This window comes from Pungitius pungitius, chromosome 16 (assembly GCF_949316345.1).
Source record: "Pungitius pungitius chromosome 16, fPunPun2.1, whole genome shotgun sequence".
NCBI classification, from domain to species: Eukaryota; Metazoa; Chordata; class Actinopteri; order Perciformes; family Gasterosteidae; genus Pungitius; species Pungitius pungitius.
In genome coordinates this window covers 6,972,360-6,991,774 of record NC_084915.1, presented here as the reverse complement: position 1 = coordinate 6,991,774, position 19,415 = coordinate 6,972,360, and the positions used below count along the sequence as shown (strand labels likewise).

At 44.5% G+C, this 19,415-nt stretch overlaps 1 protein-coding gene across 3 annotated transcripts; it reads left to right on the top strand.

The window, feature by feature from the left end:
* The first annotated feature begins 1,750 nt into the window (after positions 1 to 1,750).
* On the top strand, positions 1,751 to 13,580 carry LOC119215624 (vascular endothelial zinc finger 1-like). 3 transcript variants are annotated; one of them, XM_037467914.2, is made up of 5 exons: positions 1,751 to 1,894; positions 6,723 to 7,474; positions 10,428 to 10,497; positions 10,582 to 10,744; positions 11,162 to 13,580. In XM_037467914.2, exons 1-5 carry the CDS (start codon positions 1,862 to 1,864, stop codon positions 11,476 to 11,478), a joined length of 1,335 nt encoding a protein of 444 aa, XP_037323811.1. In that variant the 5' UTR covers positions 1,751 to 1,861; the 3' UTR covers positions 11,479 to 13,580. The 3 variants fall into 3 exon arrangements, with proteins under 3 accessions (XP_037323811.1, XP_037323814.1, XP_037323812.1); XM_037467917.2 differs by lacking the exon at positions 1,751 to 1,894 and adding an exon at positions 1,917 to 2,108; XM_037467915.2 differs by lacking the exon at positions 1,751 to 1,894 and adding an exon at positions 2,140 to 2,438.
* The last annotated feature ends 5,835 nt before the right edge of the window (positions 13,581 to 19,415 follow it).

Genomic DNA, 19,415 nt, shown 5'->3' with positions numbered 1-19,415 from the left:
TAAACTGACTGAGTGATAATGAATAATTATTTGTCAAATCCTATTGTCACATCATATGCCATTTTTTTCACTTTAAATACACTCAGATGTTGCATCAAGATGTAAATTACCATCAACTTAGAAACATTGATGAGACACCATGATGAGACACCATGTGTTTTTACAAATTACATTTTAAAGTAACATGTCAAAGAAAAATACAAGTTGAACAATAATAATCGTCTTGTATATAAACTCTGTATTTCTCGTCTGAAAGCGCTTACCTTCGGAGAACCTGACTTTTCCTTATCCAAAACTGGAAATATATCAGGGGAAGCGATCTGCATAACTGTATTTTCAAGTGGAGCTCATTGCTGGACCGTATCGTGTCTTTTGAGCTGGACGAGGGGAGAACAGGCTGACCACACATATTCCCAAACTCTAACTGAAACATTTGTTGCAGTGTATGTGAATAAAGGCTTTCAATGTACATTGGGACAAAGATTGGCATGTACAATGGGGCACCTTTACTGAAGAGCCATTCACGGACGAGCAGAGAGTTCAAAGAACCTACTGGAAAGGGCACAATACTGTTTGAAGCCCAGAACTGTGTCCACCGTTAATTTTAAAAGCCAAAACAAGTTGTGTTTCTTTGTGGAAAGGTGAATAATCGCTATACTTTGGGTTTTATTGAAGGAAAGAATATAATTGTTATCATACTCAGAAATGGTACAGAAGTAACAATTTTCTTTTAACTCTCTGATTTTTATTTGCATTCATAGTTTGCAATTCATTTTTCTTTGGCTGCATTTAATTTAGGAAAATAATTCAATTCTTATTGACACGTGCCAGTTTGACATAGGCCTCCTGTTTTAACTGTGTTTTACAGTAGTCCCTCTGTCGTAATACAAATGTAACTGTGTTTGGTATTCAAGTACATAATGTGTTTATTGTCTAGTGCTGCCATGATATCTGAGTCATTGTGCAGCGGTGACACCCACGTACCAGTTTTCAGCAGCATACATTACTGTGTTATGGATACTTATTTGATTGTCACGGGCTATTGTCAAAAATGACGAGGGCAGTTGTGACACAGACACACTGAAAGTGTCAATCCCCATTTTCTACACACTCAACTGTACCTTTTAACAAATCAGCAGCCAATGATAATAATTTTAATAAACATAGCATAGAAACATCAGTTACTGATCCATATCACACATAAACATGGGTAATATTTAATAAATAATTTGTTTATTCTATATAGTGTGTATTTTCAGTCTAAGAGTAACATTTTTATTTATTTTGGCAATTATATTGGCAATTCAACCAATTTATGGGTGCTCACATTCGTGAGCGAAGATTATTTCTCGCGCCGTTTAAACGGGAAAAACCTCTCATTACGGGGAAGTAGTGAGACAAAATGCTTGCTTTGCAGAACGAATCGCTTTCCAAATGATTTTCTTGTAAAAACGACTGTGGTGTTACAGAACACAGAATATCCGAACCACATGCGACAGTGGTCGACAAATCATGGTTAAAAAAAAGCCCCTCACCAAAAAACCCATCCAGAAGGGTGTCAAGAAGTACAACTACATCAAATTAGGTCAGTGATAGGGAAGTACGAACGACTCAACTATTGTTTTAAATGTATATTCCATAAATGACTTTAAGTTAACCGTCGTTATCCATCTATGTGTGCATTATGAGCCGCAAACACGCGTACACTAATTATTTTAACGTACTAAATATAACGCACACCCCTAGATAGTATGTGAAATGGTTCCGTCCTCGAGGTTACCGGAAGTTGTTTCAGCTGCCATGTTTGGTTGCTTTGTTGTAGGCTTCTACAAGGTTTCCTACAGAATTAGTAAGTGTGGAAATGGAGCCGAGCTGGAGTACGTTTCTTTTTCAAGTAAGTTGGCTCTTTCGGAGGGGGGCTGGGATAGCTCGTAAAACAGCCTTGTGAAAACGTAAGCGCCGGATTCCTTGCCGGTGAACCCGGTTTGTTAAACGAGTAACGTTAATGCCAAGATCAAGTAACCAAGCAAAACAATGGTATATGAAGCCAGGCGTCCAGCTGTGAGGCTCGGGAATGACGCTGGAAGAAAAAATCTATTCTTCACAACGTGCGTATGAAAAATGTGGCTTGTTTTTCTACCCTACGATCAATTGTGTCATTGGCGTTGATTAACTCGACAGCGTTCGAGGTTTTTTCAAGTTTGTTTGCCAAGTCGAAGCTAGCAAAACATGCGGGATGATTGGAAGTGAGGCTGCAGACGCCACTGCACCGTTACAATCGAGACGGACCTGTTTCTTCTTTTTCCTTCTCCCTGCGAGGGGTTGCGATCGGACGCCGTAGGATAATGAGATAAAAACCCGCCAAGGGTTTTCGTTCTCAGCGCAGATGATACCGCGCATAACTTCAAGTGGCGCACGTCGGTGAACGTTCAAGAAGTGTAAGTCGCTCTTGGGTTATCGGATGCTGTGATTTATTTATTCTTTAGCCAACGACGACCCCGCGAGCCCGTGGCGAACTTTCCGCTTGCCTCAGCCGGTTCGACTGTAACTAGCCATGTTAGCTAACGATGTGCCGGCTGCCTGCACCAAAACTCGCCGGCTAATTTAACGTTAGCTTAATTTGGGCGAGGCTGACGCAACGAGATTACTTAAAACCAGCGCTGCATGAAACGATAGGCAGCGCCTGTGCGGCTCTCTTGTTTGTTTGCGAGCTATTTATTTGGCAAAGCCCGCGGTGAGAGGAATTCAAACTATGCGCGCAGCAGCAGCAGCAGCTAACCCTCGCAGAGGCGAAGAAAACGAAGCCCATTCGAAAAATGAGCAACGACATTACGCAATGTGTAAAGCCCTTCTTTTTTTTTTTGTTGCCAGAAAGTGAATGCTGCTGTCGCGAGTGATTATCTGCCACGGTTTAGTGCTCCTCGATGCGTGCCAAGATGTGAGGCTATTCAATAAAATGAATGAAACGGTTTGATTTTTCCCGGATTTCCCCCCCCCCCCCCCCCCAATTAAGCCCAGCGAGGAGTCGGAGACACGAACAGAGCCGGAGTCTCGTGGCGAGGATGATGACGTTATAATTCAAACGGCGGGGTTTTGCCGCGCATCTGATCGCTTACTCACAACTGTGCTTTTATGCGTTGTTAAGTAGTACATCAAACCACGTTGTACGTCGTGTACACCGTGTTCCCGGGTCTAAACAGGTATTTTTGGGGGTTTATTGTTTGACCCAGTGGGGGGTGTGTGTGTTTTTTAGTGGGTGTGACAAACCCCTCATTGAGCGTTGCAGCAGTTCAGCATCATTCACTAAACACTGTTTATATACTGTGTCTGTGTATATGAAACAAACCAATTTAAGTGAAATGTTCAGGACATGTTTTATTTTAACTGCAGCTTCATTATAAGTAAGGGTAAAATGTGTGTGGGTCAAGTACAGAATCTTAGTTTTGTTTGGTGCCCCTCTTATTTTTATGTTTGGGGGTAATGTAAAATGTAGTTACTAACGTGTTCAACCATAAGCGAAACCTGTCTTTCTTTCATCCCTTACCATCTGATAAGTTTATCAAGTAAATCTATTCCTACAAATGTGTCACATTGGTGCAGTAGCAGAATAGAGCAGGTAGGAGGCTTAGATACATGTCTAAAAACCATTACCAGTCCCAGCAGAAGCTAGAGTTGGGAACACCGTCATCCATGTATCAGGAAACTTAACTCATGTTAAGTGTGTGCTGCTTTTGCCATGTTTGCAATTAGGTTTGATTGCGTTTCGCAGCCGTTGGGATCCGCCGCACCATTTCCGAGGTGTTGGTGGTAACGTTCCGCTGTCAGAGACTGATCACCTAACTTTAGGTTTTCATCCTGCTGAAAGGGGCAGATGGATGGTGTGGCTTGTTTTTGAGTGTCTGGCATTCAGCCAGACGCTCTGCATGTATTATGTCCTGCTCACTGTTGCTCTGTAAATCTCATGTAAATAAGCGCGAAGTTATCATTTGGGCACTAAACGTAAGGAGAAAGATGTTTCATTCAACCACCGCCAATTGGGCCCAGTTTTGCAGTAGTCTAAGTTTTTAGGTATTTCAGTATGTTGCTGTTTACAGAAAGGCAATTTTTCCAAAAAAAAGATGCCGATTAGCCATCCCGTTGTTATACTTTGTTGGCCGTTTTAAATTATCCATATTGTTGTGTAAATGAGCTTGAATAATGCTGTAAGTACAGCTGCCGTCCCGTCCCTGTTTTTGATTAATTTGCAGTGCAATAGATTGAAACTGTGGTATTCAGAACAAAAACATTGAATGAACTGTTATAACGACAGAAATAATATTTATATCTAAAATGCCGAAAAGAAAATTACATTCAACAGGTGTGACACATTATGCTGTAAATGTAAGTTGATCCAAATGAAATACTACTTCCCCTTACACAACGCGTGAACATAGTTTAAAATAGCTACGGCGATGCACCTTGCAGCTGGCAGCCATTTTGTTGATTTGGTGTGTGTCTGCTTCGTCACCAGGATCCCGGAAACATTCACCTAGATGGAATGCGGTCGGTTTTCAATCGCTTAGCAGAAAGGCCTGTGCTTTTATATGCCAAAATGTCCGCTCACGCAAACGCGCATTGGCTTTCAGAATGTCGTAGTAACACAGTTGGTCACCGTTGGGATGATTGTGATGGCCGATGCACACAGCACGCTTTCAAAGACCGCTCACCGGGTGTTTTTGTAACTGCGGCGGTTAAGCTAGCAGAGTGCCAAAGGATTTAAACATACCTACATTCAAGTGCGTTTGCAAAAAAGATGACGTGGTGAGCTGCTTGGAAATGGCCTGCAACATTCTTTCACATGCTGCAGTCAGAGCCCAGTTTAAAGAATTGATGCATAATCAGGATCCGAACCGAAAATGCCTCTAACTACAGTCTACGGCATCAGCAGGCAAGATCCCTGCCGTAATTGTAAAGCTTTATGGGCTATGAAAAGAAATTCAGAACGATGACAAACATTACAGAAGCTGTGATTTGTAGGAACTTGTCAACGCGGCCCTTTGGGCAGCAGCCAAAGATTTCATAAATTAGTAAACAAGTCAAGTGAAGAACCTCCTAGAACGAAAACTCAGAAACTAACTGAGAGTTGGAATACCAGAAAGAGAAAAGAAAAAAACATGTTTTTGTTTTTGCTACAATGTGCGATTTCTTTATTCCTTTTACTTTTGGTTAATCAATTATAGTTTGTCTTTTTTGTTGTTTTACAAAGAAGAAAAGGGGGGGGGGATTTCTGTAAGCAGCTGTAGAGTGTGACATAAAGGCTTGACGAAAGACGTAATCTGACTCAGACCATGAGCTCAATTCAAGGCTACAGTGGCCCATGGAGCCATCAGGGTACTCCCTCCATTTTGATGTTATTTATGAGGGAGCAGCCCCGGTTGTCAGAGCCCATTTGTGTCAAAATGGTCAGAGCTGCATGAAGGCACAGCAGCTTACAGGCCCTGCACCTCTGCATAGAGGCCGGCCGTCTGCAGTGGCCGTGTCTGCTGCTATCAAGCTTCACAAAGAGGGTTCCCGGCTGCTCTCCCCCCCGGCCCCCCCTCCCTCCCCCGCGGCCCACCTGGTGTGCCAGCGGACGGGTTTGCATTGGCATGATGATGACTAATCCTGGAAGGTGGCGAGCGTGAGCAGGTGCTCGGACAAATGGATCGGTGGGCTTAGCGGCATTCTCCACAAGTCTCCCAGGTCCCATCGCCAACCAGGGAATGGCGGCGCGTTTAGCCGGGCAGTGTGCGTGGAAAAACAATGACCCCCCGTCTCATGAATAGATGAGCTAAATCAATGAAGATGAGCATACAAAGATCCCCCGCTGAGGCATCCCTGCTCAGATTTGTGTCTCTCACAATGGGCTGGGTGACATAAGGAGGACACTGTGCGCTTCATTTTTCTTTTCTGTGCCCTGCCGCAGCTCCTTTTCTGGGCCGGCCCTCTGCGATGGATGACTGAACCTCAAAGGGAAAGGTCAAGCATTTCACCGTGCCCTTTCCCTGCTGCGGTTTCACGACACGGTCGTCTTGACTGCGTCCGTTTACTGAAACAACAGCGTTGACTTTGATTTATTATTTGTGTTTGAGTTGGTGGAGCAGTAGAAATGCTGTTTTTACCAGGTCCATTAGAAGTTCACCCTCAAGGAATGTGAACTATTGTGGAAAATATCTTCCCGCTGGTTTTGTTTACAACTTTGTCTAAATCTACATGTTAGCAGACACAAAACTTGATCAGAACAAAAATAACCAAAGCTCAGACAAAAGCCTCCGTTTTGTTTGTCTAGTTTATTGGCCTGTATTTTAATGTGTGAGCGCTTTTTTTTGCCCGCTAACTGAGCTCCTTAGCTAAGCTAACGGCCTGCTCCTCTGAGCACTGGACTCTGCTTTGCCTCTAATTTGGTACGCCTGCTTTGCAGTCACATGCTCGCCACCGTCATGATGGGATCATTTTTCATCCCGTGTATTTGGATTCTTTTGTGCGAGTGGCATGCTGCGTCAACCTCATTAACGGACGGATGCTGTGCTCATTCTGGGTTCTGTAACGTCCCCCCCACCGTTTGTTGTCGTCTTAGAACTGGTCCAAGAAATATTATTTTACTATTTTTTTTAATGTGGAAAGACAGTGGGGTATTCCATCTGCTTTGAAATCACCATCCTCAATATTGACATGTGTGCATATGTGTGTGTTGGTTTCATCAGCAGGCCAATGAAGCCCTCCACCACCAGCACCATGTGGCCCAGAACAGCCTTCTGCCACTTCTTAACGCGGGAGCTGAACAAATAGACCAGAAGCCCATCCTGCCCATCCACATAGACCACAAGCCCCCCACCAGCGCCGCGGATCTCCTCAAAGACAATGTGGCCAGCGGGGGAGGCGGGCGGCCGCCGATGCCTGTAATCAAAAAGGAGCACAAGGGCAAAACGCCGTTTGTCTGCGGCTACTGCAACAAGGCCTTCCGCGACAGCTACCACCTGCGGCGCCACGAGTCCAGCCACACCGGCATCAAGATGGTGTCGCGGCCAAAGAAGTCGGCCCAGGCGCCACCGACCATGGTGCCCATGATATCGACCATGTCGCGGGAGAACAACGGCCACCCTTCCTACATCTCCACGGTGGCGGGCATCCTCTCCACGGCGACCACCTCCGTCTCCTCGGGCGCGAGCATCATGACGTCGTCCGCCATGGGCCACGTGCAGCAGCAAAACGCGCCGAAGAAACCCGCCAAGCCCGTCAAGAAAAACCACGGGTGCGAGATGTGCGGCAAGGCCTTCCGAGACGTCTACCACCTGAACCGCCACAAGCTGTCCCATTCGGACGAGAAGCCCTTCGAGTGCCCCATCTGCCAGCAGCGCTTCAAACGGAAGGACCGCATGACCTACCACGTCCGCTCGCACGACGGGGGGGTCCACAAGCCCTACGTGTGTTCGGTGTGTGGGAAAGGCTTCTCCAGGTAAGGAGCACATTCTGTGACCTTTCGAGTTGTATAACGTTTTAACGGTTTCTCAAGTTGAGAAGAATTCTCAAATGGAACCAACGGCCACTTGCGGTATTCCTGTAGGCGAAGCTAATAGGAAGGAAGTACTGTTATTGGAAGACGTTTGTACTTCCAGAAAAAAAAGGGGGTGAAATACGTTACATGTCAAATGTGAAGATATTACTACTTAATGCCGCCAGACAGACTTTTCAAAGGGAGGCAGACGAACGGAGCCCGAGCAGTGCTGGCAACCGATTTCATGGAGAGATAACATTACCCGTTTCAAATGTCCTTGTGCATTCCTCATTTAGCTCCTGAGGCGGTGGAATGGGATGTTGTGTTCCCTCTTAGACTAGAAACATCATGTATAAACATAAATCTGCACAACACTGGCTATTAAGAGGCATTTGATGTGGACTTTAATTTTTTTCCACATCCACTAAAATGTTGTTGGATAGCTATAAAAACTATTTCGACAAGACTAAAGCAATTATGTTTTTATTCACTGCAGTTATCGAACTACTTTTGGTAAACCTACCCTGAAACGGGCCCAGAGCCGGCTTGGCCCCCGATAAACGTAACCGGAAGTGGTCTGCAGCTGGCTGGGCATCGTGTTCTTGTCGCCGCAGTAACCACTGGGTTGTTTGGGATGTGTCGCAAGTGCAAATGTGTAGGACTGCGAGTGCTCTGCCAGCTCCAGTCCTCTCTATGTGCATCGGAGGACGCGTTTGCACAACCAGTTCATTAATATGCTTCCATTTAAAAAGTAAGATGGCTATTATAAACATCTACTTTTTATGTATTGCTTATGGAAACCCATGACTTGTCTGTTAGGGATTCAGCCATTCCTATTGGGATTGTTCAGTAGCACCATGATGTCATATAGGGGGATTATTGTATGGGCGCGCATCGTCAATGAAGCTTCCAGCGGGCTGTTTTTTTTTCTATTCATGATCAGGCGGTTTGGAATTGTACTTGTATTGACCCCCGCCATTTCAGCCACACAACCACATGTTTAAGCAGTCGCACATGGGCGAGCCCCAGTGGTGGATTAACAGGGGGAGGGGTGGAGGCGTCACTTGTCACTTTGCGGTTCCCGCCAGCATGTCACAGGCTGTTTCCCCCGGGAATTCAGTGAACTATGCGGTAAAGTCCTGGTCAACATATGCACTGTGTAGGGAATCCGTCTTTGGTTTGAGAAGGCCTCTTGTTACCTCAATATTTCAATTCATCAACACACGCACTCTGTTTCAACATGCCGATACGTAGCTCGGCAACGAGTGGGCAGAGAACATCTATCCAAGAGTTTGTTGCTTCCCCACACGAGTTCTAAAACAACGTCAGCAGTGCGCCCTAGCAAAGCTGTAACATTAGCGCGGCGGAGGACGGTTTCCGGCAGGCCTCCAGCACAGTGACGTGGGGTTGGGATTCATCAGCATACTGGAAAGTGAGAATGGGGACTGAATAACAGGGCACTGAGTCAGTGCCACTCAGCTACACATGCAGGCACGCACTGTCTGGAGACTGCTCTCCTTGTCATCCGCCAAAAATAAATAAGAGCGAGAAGAAAAGAAACTTATTGCAGTTCGGGAAGCCACAGAGAGGATTCCACTTGACTCAACAACAACAACAACCAAATCCAGCAGCATGAAGCTTTCCCGTTAGGGCTGCGTAGCCCTTACACTTCTAACATGATTCGGCTCTGAGCTTCAATAGAACTAACAAGCTGACAGAGGAGGATCAGTGCCAAGACACATTTGTGAATTCACTCTAAAGGTCAAGAGGGATAGAGCTCTTTCCAGCAACTGCTGATATACAGCTAACATTGAATTATACTGACATTTTGACTTTAACATTATCGTGTGTGTGTGTGTGTGTCTGTCATCGGTAGTAAGTAAACATCACCTGTGAGGGTTCTTTTTCAGCCATGTCATCCAAAGAGCACGTTGACGTTTTGGGGAAATGAGTAAACAAGTGATTAAGTGGTCAAACTCTTTGTGCAGTAATAATAAGATTCATTAATTTAGTTACTAAAAATGTAAAAGGTGAATCTGGATCTTGGTTGCTCAGGCATTTGTCAATCCCTCCAATGCATTAATGAAGTTGAATTAACTGGACTTTTAGTGTCATCCAAACCCCCTGAGAGAAATATTGTGCAATTCAGTCTTGACTTTCAGGAAACTACCAACCAAGTCTCCTAATATGTTGTAGGTACAATCAAAGCTGAAAGAATATAAACCAAATAAATATACTCTAACTGTCCACTTATTCCGAAATAAGTGAAAAATGAACAAATCTGGCGTCTGTGTGGTGCGTTTTTGAAACTAGGTCAAACTGATTCACGCATGATTGATCCTAGTGAATTAAACACTGTTGACTGAACTCTTAGGTTTTCTTTTTGTGCCCATCACCTCATTACCAGAGCAAACAGAGCACATCCATAAGCTTCCGCACTTCTGCACTCACAACGTGTGCAAAAGTTGGAAATTTCCCTTTGCTTTCAAATTGCATACATCTGGCCTATATTACAACAGCCAATACTATTATATCTCCGGTCTAATAACAAATGCAAAGTTACTGAAATTACCCCCCAAAATACCAACCAAGTCAACCAACTGGCCTGTAGCATATGACTTGTGTTTGTAATAAGGAAGGACGGCTCCTAATCAACATACTCTTAAATTGAGGTTTCATACATAGTTATACGTTTAGCTCAATGGATTCTCTACCAACAATCAAATTTGACCATTAATCAATCTAAATAGGCCTCTTTAACAGTAGATTCTTCTGGAAGTGGAAACACTGTGCTTCAAAGAGTGTATGGAATTCAAAACACCATGCTGTGCAACTCATCTACAACCCACAGTGCTCACAGAGTCCTTTTCAAAGCTTAAATGTTTTTTTCTTTTTTTCGTTTCATTGAATCCAGGCCAGACCACTTGAGCTGCCACGTGAAGCATGTGCATTCCTCAGAAAGACCATTTAAGTGTCAAGTAACGGTAAGAGCCATTACTGTGCTCCACTAGACAAGTATTACTGTCGTTGTTGCGGTACTCCGCTGACCTTCGACCTCCCTCCTGCAGGCCTGCACCTCTGCTTTCGCCACCAAAGACCGACTGCGTTCCCACATGATCAGGCATGAGGGCAAGGTCACCTGCAGCATCTGTGGGAAGATGCTCAGCGCAGCTTACATCACCAGCCACTTGAAGACTCACGGACAGACCAACTTCAACTCCTGTAACAAAGGTCAGAGGCGTGCAACCCCCCCCTCCCCCACACACACACACACACACACACAATCTGAAATTGTTTGGATCAAACGGAGGAAAGAAACCTCTCAGCCTATATTGTCGGGTTGGCCACAGGTGCTTCGTAAAATGACATTTTTGATATAGAATTATCATTCAAATGGATGTAAAGACTCTGGTTAAAAGGAAATAAAACAACAGCCTGGTAACTGCAACCTGTAAAATCGAGCAAAGAGAAAACTTTTCAATACCCAAAACACAGACTCCAGTTTAATGTCCCTATCAATCTGTTGCCAGACCCTCCCATTAATAACTTGGAACTGCAGAACAAGTGAAATACACTTTTGATGTGGTTTGTTTGTCTGTGTGTGAGTGTTTCTCTCCCGGTGGCTAACAGTCTGCAATCCCTCCTCAGCTACCCCTGTGACCATATCTGCCCCCATCACCTCGGCGATGAACCGGTGCCACATCAACAACCCTGTCACCATAGCCGCACAAATGAACATTGGCACTAACACGGTGAACATCACATCCAACATCAGCCTCCAGCACCCGGTCACCATCACCGGGTCGGTCAACATCCCCTCCTCGGCGGGCATGAATATCGCCCACCCGGTCGCCATAACGACCACAATGCCAATGAACATGGCCGGCCCCCTCAACATCGCCATGCGGTCAATGGATAGCATGCCTTTTCTGTCCCAAGTTTTGCCTTCTTCCCCACCTTGGTAAAAAAAAAATGAAGAAAGAGGTGTTTGAGAGAGAGAGAGAGAGAGAGAGAGAAAAAAGAAAAGAAAGAGAGCGATATTGGCCAGCAAGAAAGGGAAAAATGAAGTGAAACAAGAGACTCCTGTCCTCATTATTTGCACCTCGAGCTTGTCTCTTACTCCCCCTGAACCATGTTTACTTGCCCTGAGGTGAACATTTCCATGAGCTGCGCCGCCGGTAGGAACTCCCCGAGTCACAGCTGCGTCCCAACTAATGTTACGTAACCGACACGAGAGGCAGAACACTTGAGTGGGAGATGGAGTAGGATTAATCGTGAAATCATGACAGCCGCCGTAAGACGTAGTGTAGTCAGTTAGTGATGAAACTGTGATTTGTGTGATGACAAATGAGAGAGGAGGACCCCTGAGGACTCTGTAGGAAAACACACCTGTGCTTTTTGTAAAAGGGAGATGAGAAACAGACTGAAGCAATAACGGTAAATTGCTCTTTTAGATGTTTTACAAGTTCTCTCTCAAAGTCTCTCTGTGTTACTTTATATTTTATTTTATTATTATAGCCTGCTAATCACTATTTAATGTTATAGGAAATGAGTCTAGAAAAAGGGACAGCAGCTTCCATCTGCAATGAAGACTATTATTTTTTACAGTGCTGTAGCTCTTCATTCTCTTCTCAGATAGTAGGTATGCTCTCAAGGTACAGTGACTAACCTGTACAGTTGACATAGTAATGTATTTTCATGCTGGCGTTTTAATTTTTAACTTGTCATTCATGTCCCGTCGACAACGACACATTTGGACTTTGTTTTCTGTCTGTATCGAAAGACAGAGGGGTTTTTTTCACTCGCCTATTGGTAGTCTTTGTTTTTTTTTTTACATGAAATCGGGGTGAACCAAGTCTTGCACTGACGGCATATCCGACATAAAGGTAAGCAGCAGTATTATCAAAGATCAAACTGGAGTCTTAAGTGTTCCCGTTGGCCCGCCTGCACCCAGAGGGCAACGGAGTGGCTGAGCGAGGAGAGGCCTGTAGTGAAGCTTTTTCAGGCTGTTGCCGTCATCGTCTCCATGGTGACGGACTGTTCCGTCTGACTCTTCTGTACCCGGTTGTTTTAAAATTTGGTTTTTAATCATTTCTCTGTGAATGCCCCACGTGGATACTACGGACCCTTCACTCAGGAAACACACGTAAAAGCCTGTTAGACCTAACCTTGGTTTCTTTTATGTATCTAGCTACCAAGTATCTTGATTCTTTGTCCTTTTTTGGAGACCCCATTTAATTTGCTCAGTCGTGTTAAAAGACTTCCATCACGGACGACGAGTCCAAGGACTGTTGATTTTAAACATAGCCGTCCATTTATATCATCTTTTACTGTGCAATGGCATACATGCTGTACTGTTTCCTTTTTGAAGTAAAGTTCAGTAACGTGGCGGAGAGTTTAATGAAATGCAAGTTTGTGTTCATAAAAATATTGGGACATAATTGATGTTGCATGAGCCCAAACACTGTAGCTGTTGATCATGAACTATTTTTAATGAATGCCATGTTATTTCAACAGTGCTGATGTTGATTCAGTTCATACTGAAAAATGCAATATGCATGTTTCATGTTTTTTTTTCCCAAGTTTTGTTTTAAACAAAATGTTAGTGTAGCTTTTTCTTTGTTCTTACGCATTTACGTAGATACACTATGATAGCCTGTTTGCCAAATTTGATACAATAATGTGATAAAAACTGAACTTTTCTGGTGGAATTGAACATCTCTTTATTTTTTAGGAAAAGAAAAAAAATTGGAGATTCCAGGCCCCTTGTGAAAGCAGTTGAATGTATATCTTTGTACAAAACTATTTTAGTTCTGAGGCTATGGTAGTAAAAATAGATGTGAAAGATAACCATTTTTTTTTTTTACAAATCTTTTGTATTAGAACGTTAACCATAGTAATTTTGTATATACGAGAGGCTAGGCTTACCGATTAGCAGAAAGGTCAAACATTCCTACATTTTTTTTTTTTTTTTTAATGTACGTTTGTCAAATTATTACAAAAAACATGCGCAATGTTATGTGCCTTTTATTTGGGTTGTCTAAATAAAAGAAAACTATCAAATGTCTATAGTGTATCACTACTCCTCTCTTAGTGGCGGCGTATGTAGCACTTGCCATTGACTCGTGCACACTACCATGGCAACCCATACTTAGGATGGCTAACAATGGTTTGCTGCAGGAGTTTTATGTTCATTTAAAACCCAACCTGTGTTGTATGGCTGTGTATTTGTGCATTAGAATGACTACATATTCCCAAACACGTTGCTAGTTTTTAGTTTCCTTCTTGTCAAGATGGTATTGTTTTCACTTCTTTTCCTGCAGAAGGAAAATCAACCCTTGCCGAACCAGTTTTTCTATGAACTGGTGCATTCAGAACGCGGGTAACTCAAGTAGGCAGCGGACTGATAAAAAGGTAAACCGTCCCTATATTCACGACTAGTGTGTATTAAATTAAGTTCCCAGTTTGCCCCCACCCCTCCACCTCACGCAGCTGCCACAGCACAACACTACTTGATGCTTCAAATGAGTGTGTAATAATACAGTCACAATCCAGATTGTGCAACTAACGTTTGCTTGTAATACTCCTTGATTCAAGTAGGAACGTTTTTAAATGCAGGACATTTATGGACTATTATTTTGGTCTTGATTTTGACCATATCTCTGTGTGCACTTTGCTGCTGTAATCCTGTGAACGTCTTCGCAGCAGGATTCCTACCGGATTATTTCATCATATTACTTCCAAGTGAAGGTATTTCTACTGTACTGTGTACATCCTCTCTTTACTACTATTGCCTCTAAATAGGATAACAAGACCATCAGCAAGATTGCAGCTATTTCTAGGTAGTTATATTCAAAAATTCTCTTCATTGGTGGCGCAGCCTAGGACTCTGTGCCAAATCGGGGCGGGGGGGGGGGGTGGTGGCCTCTAGCTGGGCCTCAGGCAGCAACCGGCCTCCTGTGGAAAGATCCGGCTTCGCTGTGCCCTTCACCCCACAGGTGGAGCTCTGGCAGCAGGAGGAGAGCTCAGGACCCCCCGGGCAGCGGCTCCACCTCCAGCCAGGAGAAGGGCTCTGCCTCAGTGCTCCGCCTGTGCCCTCTGGGGGAGGGAGCCAACACGGAAACCATCGCTGGGCCCCTCCCGAAGCAAAGGCAAGCACGGGAGAACCAGAACCAGGACTACCCTCCTGCAGTGAAAATGAGAAATGCTCTGGAACACTTCCACATGTTCCCACAGGCACCGCTGCAATACACACAAAATGGCTGGTCCGCATAGTTGCTTTAGGTTAAAGAACCGAATGGGTCCCCCACCACTGTGTTGTGAGTGACCTAAAGCACTGCAAAATTGGACCTCCTTGTTTATAGTGGTTAGGGTAGCAGAGACCATCCATAATCAAGACCGGGATAAAAATTCCTGCTGTTATTCCCACCCATATTACTGCCCCTGTCATTTATCAGTCCTAAACACCCATGTAAATTCCTGGAGGGACGTTGTTTCTGAGATGGTGGGTCCTTGTGGTCCCGCGGCTCGCCTACTGTTTGATCAAAAGCCGTCGAACCCCGTGAGCTGCCTGCAGGGTTGCATCCAAAAGAGCAAAGGCGCTAAAATGTGTAACTGCAGACGCCTTCATCCCCAATGTGGGTTCTGTTGGAGGCTTTTATGAGCTGGGGAGATGTTGATTCGACACCAAGATTATTTCATTTGAATATCTTTCCATTTCAATTCAGATCATCATTTCAAAGAGTTGAAGTCTAGTCATTTTCTGGGCTTATTTCTACAATCTAATCCAACGTGTCCAGAATTTTAGAAAAACCAATTGAAACGGCATTCAAGGCACTGAATAAGACTTCCAGAGTTTCCCAGCAGATGGTGCTGTCTATGCATATTTCACTGTCCTCTCCATTTGTATCCACCCCTTGTTAACTGGTCCCTAGTGCAGGCCAATTGATTTACATTATCATCTATGATAGCAGCCACTTTACTTACTTAATGTAAAAGTTTGACTTTAATCCTTCCTGGTCTGGATATAACAGGTTACCAAGAAGTGTGCTGAGGCAATTGTGTACCATTCATTCCAAAATCATTATCAATGTAAACATCTTTTATTTTGCTCTTACTGTAAGTAGGCTATGATCTATTTATACGTTTAGCACTGTGTCCTCTTTGTCGCCTCCTCTCCTAGTAGTGAATGTTAGAAAAGTGCCTGTCCCTTATTGAGAAAAAACCTTCTCTGGGGCAGCTTCAGTCAGTTTACAACAGACTCTTATTTACTGTTTTCAGATTGTTTGTAATCACAATCTGGATTGTCATCAAAAGGGTTTAAAAAAGAATAAAATAAGTCGATGATGGAGACATTTTTAAATGAGGGCTCAACGCATCTTAAACGTTCATGTAGTGGGTTCCTGTCTGTCTTCTGCAGGAAGGCAAGTCATTCACTTCCAATTGCATTGATTACACATGATGGTACCAGTTATCTCCGGCACCAGTATTGTTTATTACAAGTATAAGTATTTTCTGGTTTATACAGTCATTCATGACTTTCCTCTTAGAATTTTCCGGAAAACATTATAAGAGGGAAGAGACTGTTTAAGTAGTTGGAGCAATGACCTGTTTTTATAATATAAACTATAAATATTAGCTGTTTTTTAACCGGGAAGAGAGGTGCTCAGGCAAATGTAAATTCTTCATAATGTACAATTTATATATATATATATATATATATATCTTACTGGTGTCCAGTCTCAGGCACGTTGATGGTTGAGGGAATGAAACAAGCCCTTAGTGGGGAACCACTTCTCCATACACCTACCCACCTTGGATGGTCTCCTTTTTCTTCTCTTTCCTATTTCGTTGTCCTGCATCCTCTTTTCTTTTTTTAAAGTCAAGGCAGAGTTTCTCACGGGCTGTTTTGTTGTCCTGGGCGGAGGGAGGTACGGTATCTAGGACACCACTTGGGCAGCGGGCAGGTGCGCCCTCAGGTGGACAAAACGGCAGCTGTCTCAGCCTCCCCACGGCCCAAGACGAAAAAGACATGAGGCTGTTTTTGGGCCTTGCAGGGTACTACAGGAGGTTCATCCCGGGCTTTGCAGAGCTGACCATCCCCTTAACTGACCTAACCCGGAAAGGTGCCTCAGATCCGGTCCAGTGGACGGAGCGGTGCCAGTGGGCGCTTGGGGCAAACGAGAGGACCGGCGAAACGGGGGGCCGTTAACTATCAGCCCTAAAGTGGTCTGTTTGATACTCATTACCCTTCGTGTTTGTCCATCCATCCATCTTCAACTGCTTATCCAACCATTGGGTTGCGGGGACAACAGCTCCAGCATGGGACCCCTGACATTCCCTTTTCCCAGCTCTGACTGGGGGATCCCAAGACATTTCCAGGCCAGTGCAGAGATGTACTCTCTCCACCTAGTCCTGGGCTTCCCCTGGGGCATCTTCCCAGCTGGCTGTGCCTGGAACGCCTCCCTAGGGAGGCGCCCAGGGGGCATCCTTACCAGATGCCCAAACCACCTCAACTGGCTTTACTCCGAGCTCCTCACAGATGGCTGAGCTTCTCACCCTATCTCTAAGTGAGATGCCAGCCACTCTCCCGAGGAAACCCATTTTGGCCGCTTGTACCCGTGACCTAGTGCTTTCGGTCATGACCCATCCTTCATGACCGCAGGTGAAGGCTGGAACGAGTGCAAACCATCTTTGTAACTATGGACGATTGCAATAACTCATTGCAATAACATATTGTAGGAACTTTTTGTTGCATCCCTGTTGCACATTTTTAATGACAGAAGGTCAGTAATCCACAAGTAGCCCGGAGGAGGAAATTAAACTCTTGGAAGGAAGTGCAGCTAGAGAGAACATGGAAGGGGGGGGGGGGGGGCACTCAAATGTTTTTCATCAGAGATGCTCACATTTCACCTTTCTGTGACCTGCAATAGAGGACAAGACAGATGGATGGTATTAGACCAGCTTAAATATAAACGCCTTATTATGCAAACTGACAACAAACCTCTGACCTGTGTGTACTACTTAGCAACAATCTAATCTGGTTTGGTGCAGAATTGGTTAATAACAGCAACAATAAACTATTTTCTGGGAAGTTCTTTTGCAGTTGGGCTTTAGTTTTTGCATTGTTTTAGCCAGATGGTTATACAAATTGTTTATTTTTGTCTGATGGAGCAATCTGGTTTACTATAGCATTTTGTACTCCATTATTTTAAAAAACATAGATGGAGGATTCACAAAATGTTATTTCAATAAAAATGCATGTGCAATTTTGTTGGGGCAGTGGGGCAAGAAGATTTTGGGTTGTGAGAGAAAAGTGAGAACCACTGCGTTAGACAGACTTACACAAGGTATTTCCACAGTTGGTTTTTGCCCTGACCCTCCACATCTTACAACACAAAGCTGATGGAGGGATTTATGCATGTCTGTCCAGTAAGATGCATTATAATTTACCCTGCAATAAGACAGCCAGTGAGAAAGAGAGATAGATAGACAGATGGAGAGGAGGAACACAAGGCTCCATGAGAAGTGACTCACGTTCCATTGTATAATCAGGGTATATTAAAAGGAAGGAACATCACACCCTCATTGCAGCAATGAGCCATGTGTACTGTTGCCTTGTGGTAGTGGAAACCATGTGCACACCTTCCACCCCCATGATGTGCACTGTGCTCATATGAGGACAAACTAGGTACCTTGCTCTTGAAGTTGCCGCAAGTAGCATTGCTGACAAGCTTCCTAAAACACATGGCTATTTATTCATGTTAGCCTGTTAGCCTGGCTTCATTGGTTTTGGTGTGGAAAGAATAAGAGCATGAGTGGGAGGATAAAGCGATCGGTTGAAATTCAACCGTCTCATTTGTGGTAACTCTTGAGACTTCCACAGAGCGAGAGCACATAACCTCAACAACACACTGATACATGTGCTACGAGAGGCATACGGCTCCGCACCAAACATCACAGTGTTGTGGAAAGTGCAGAGTCTGCATTTAGATGCAAACCATGTACACTGAACGACACACAAGCAGAATGTCAACCGTGCATGCATGGAGCGGCGGATGGGCAGAGGGGGGCCCAACGCCGATTCCCACATAAAAACACAAGGAGGCCCCATGCCGCTCGCTAAAATCTGTTACACTGCTGTGGGCTTTGTGGTGCATTTCATTTTCAGCCAACAGAGAGAATACAGCCGTACTGCATGGCGCGGTGGGCGAGGTGAAAGGTGGTCATTATTCTTGGGGACTAAGAATTGCACTGCCTCCACACACTTGTTTAATTGTTCCGTGCGCACACGCACATACAGAGAGAGAAGAATAGGAACACCTGCAGATGTAACAGTAAGCCAGCATGGACTGGAAAATAGCAAAATGCAATTCAGACACCCTTGACTTATAACAAAAAGAAAATGGCAGAATGTAATTCAGCAACGTTGATTTAAGAAAACATATATTATTTCACTCCTGTGCTGTTCCTGTTGTGACACCCCTGAATATTTCATAACATTAATAATTCAATAAAAATGGTCTAAAATGAAGGAAACTAACCGCAGCTCTTAGATTGAAAGCCGCTATAATCGATGCTATTAATTGCGCGCGTGCTTTTCCAGCTGCCTCGTGCGACCACCGAACGCTTTCCCGTGTAATGATTCACCTCATATTGCCTTCAAAGAATAATGAAAGTGTGCGCGCATCACCGTCCCCCCCCCCCGCCTCTCTCTCTCTCTCTCATTTGCATGCGGGTGAGCACGCGAAACGAGAAGGAAGGGTGGGTGGGGGAAGGTTGGGGGAGGCGAGAGGTGGTGTAGCGTGCGAGCGCAGTTCTTCGTAAGCCCCGCGGACTTCATTTCCCAGAGTGCCCCGCGCCCCGTGATCTTCCCAACAGCTGACAGACGGTGGAAGCCTCT

Coding starts and splice junctions, on each gene's coding strand:
- LOC119215624 (XM_037467914.2), top strand. CDS start 1,862: ATGGAGCCGAGCTGGAGTACGTTTCTTTTTCAA. Junction 1,895..6,722: donor GGAGTACGTTTCTTTTTCAA/GTAAGTTGGCTC, acceptor TGGTTTCATCAG/CAGGCCAATGAAGCCCTCCA. Junction 10,498..10,581: donor CATTTAAGTGTCAAGTAACG/GTAAGAGCCATT, acceptor TCCCTCCTGCAG/GCCTGCACCTCTGCTTTCGC.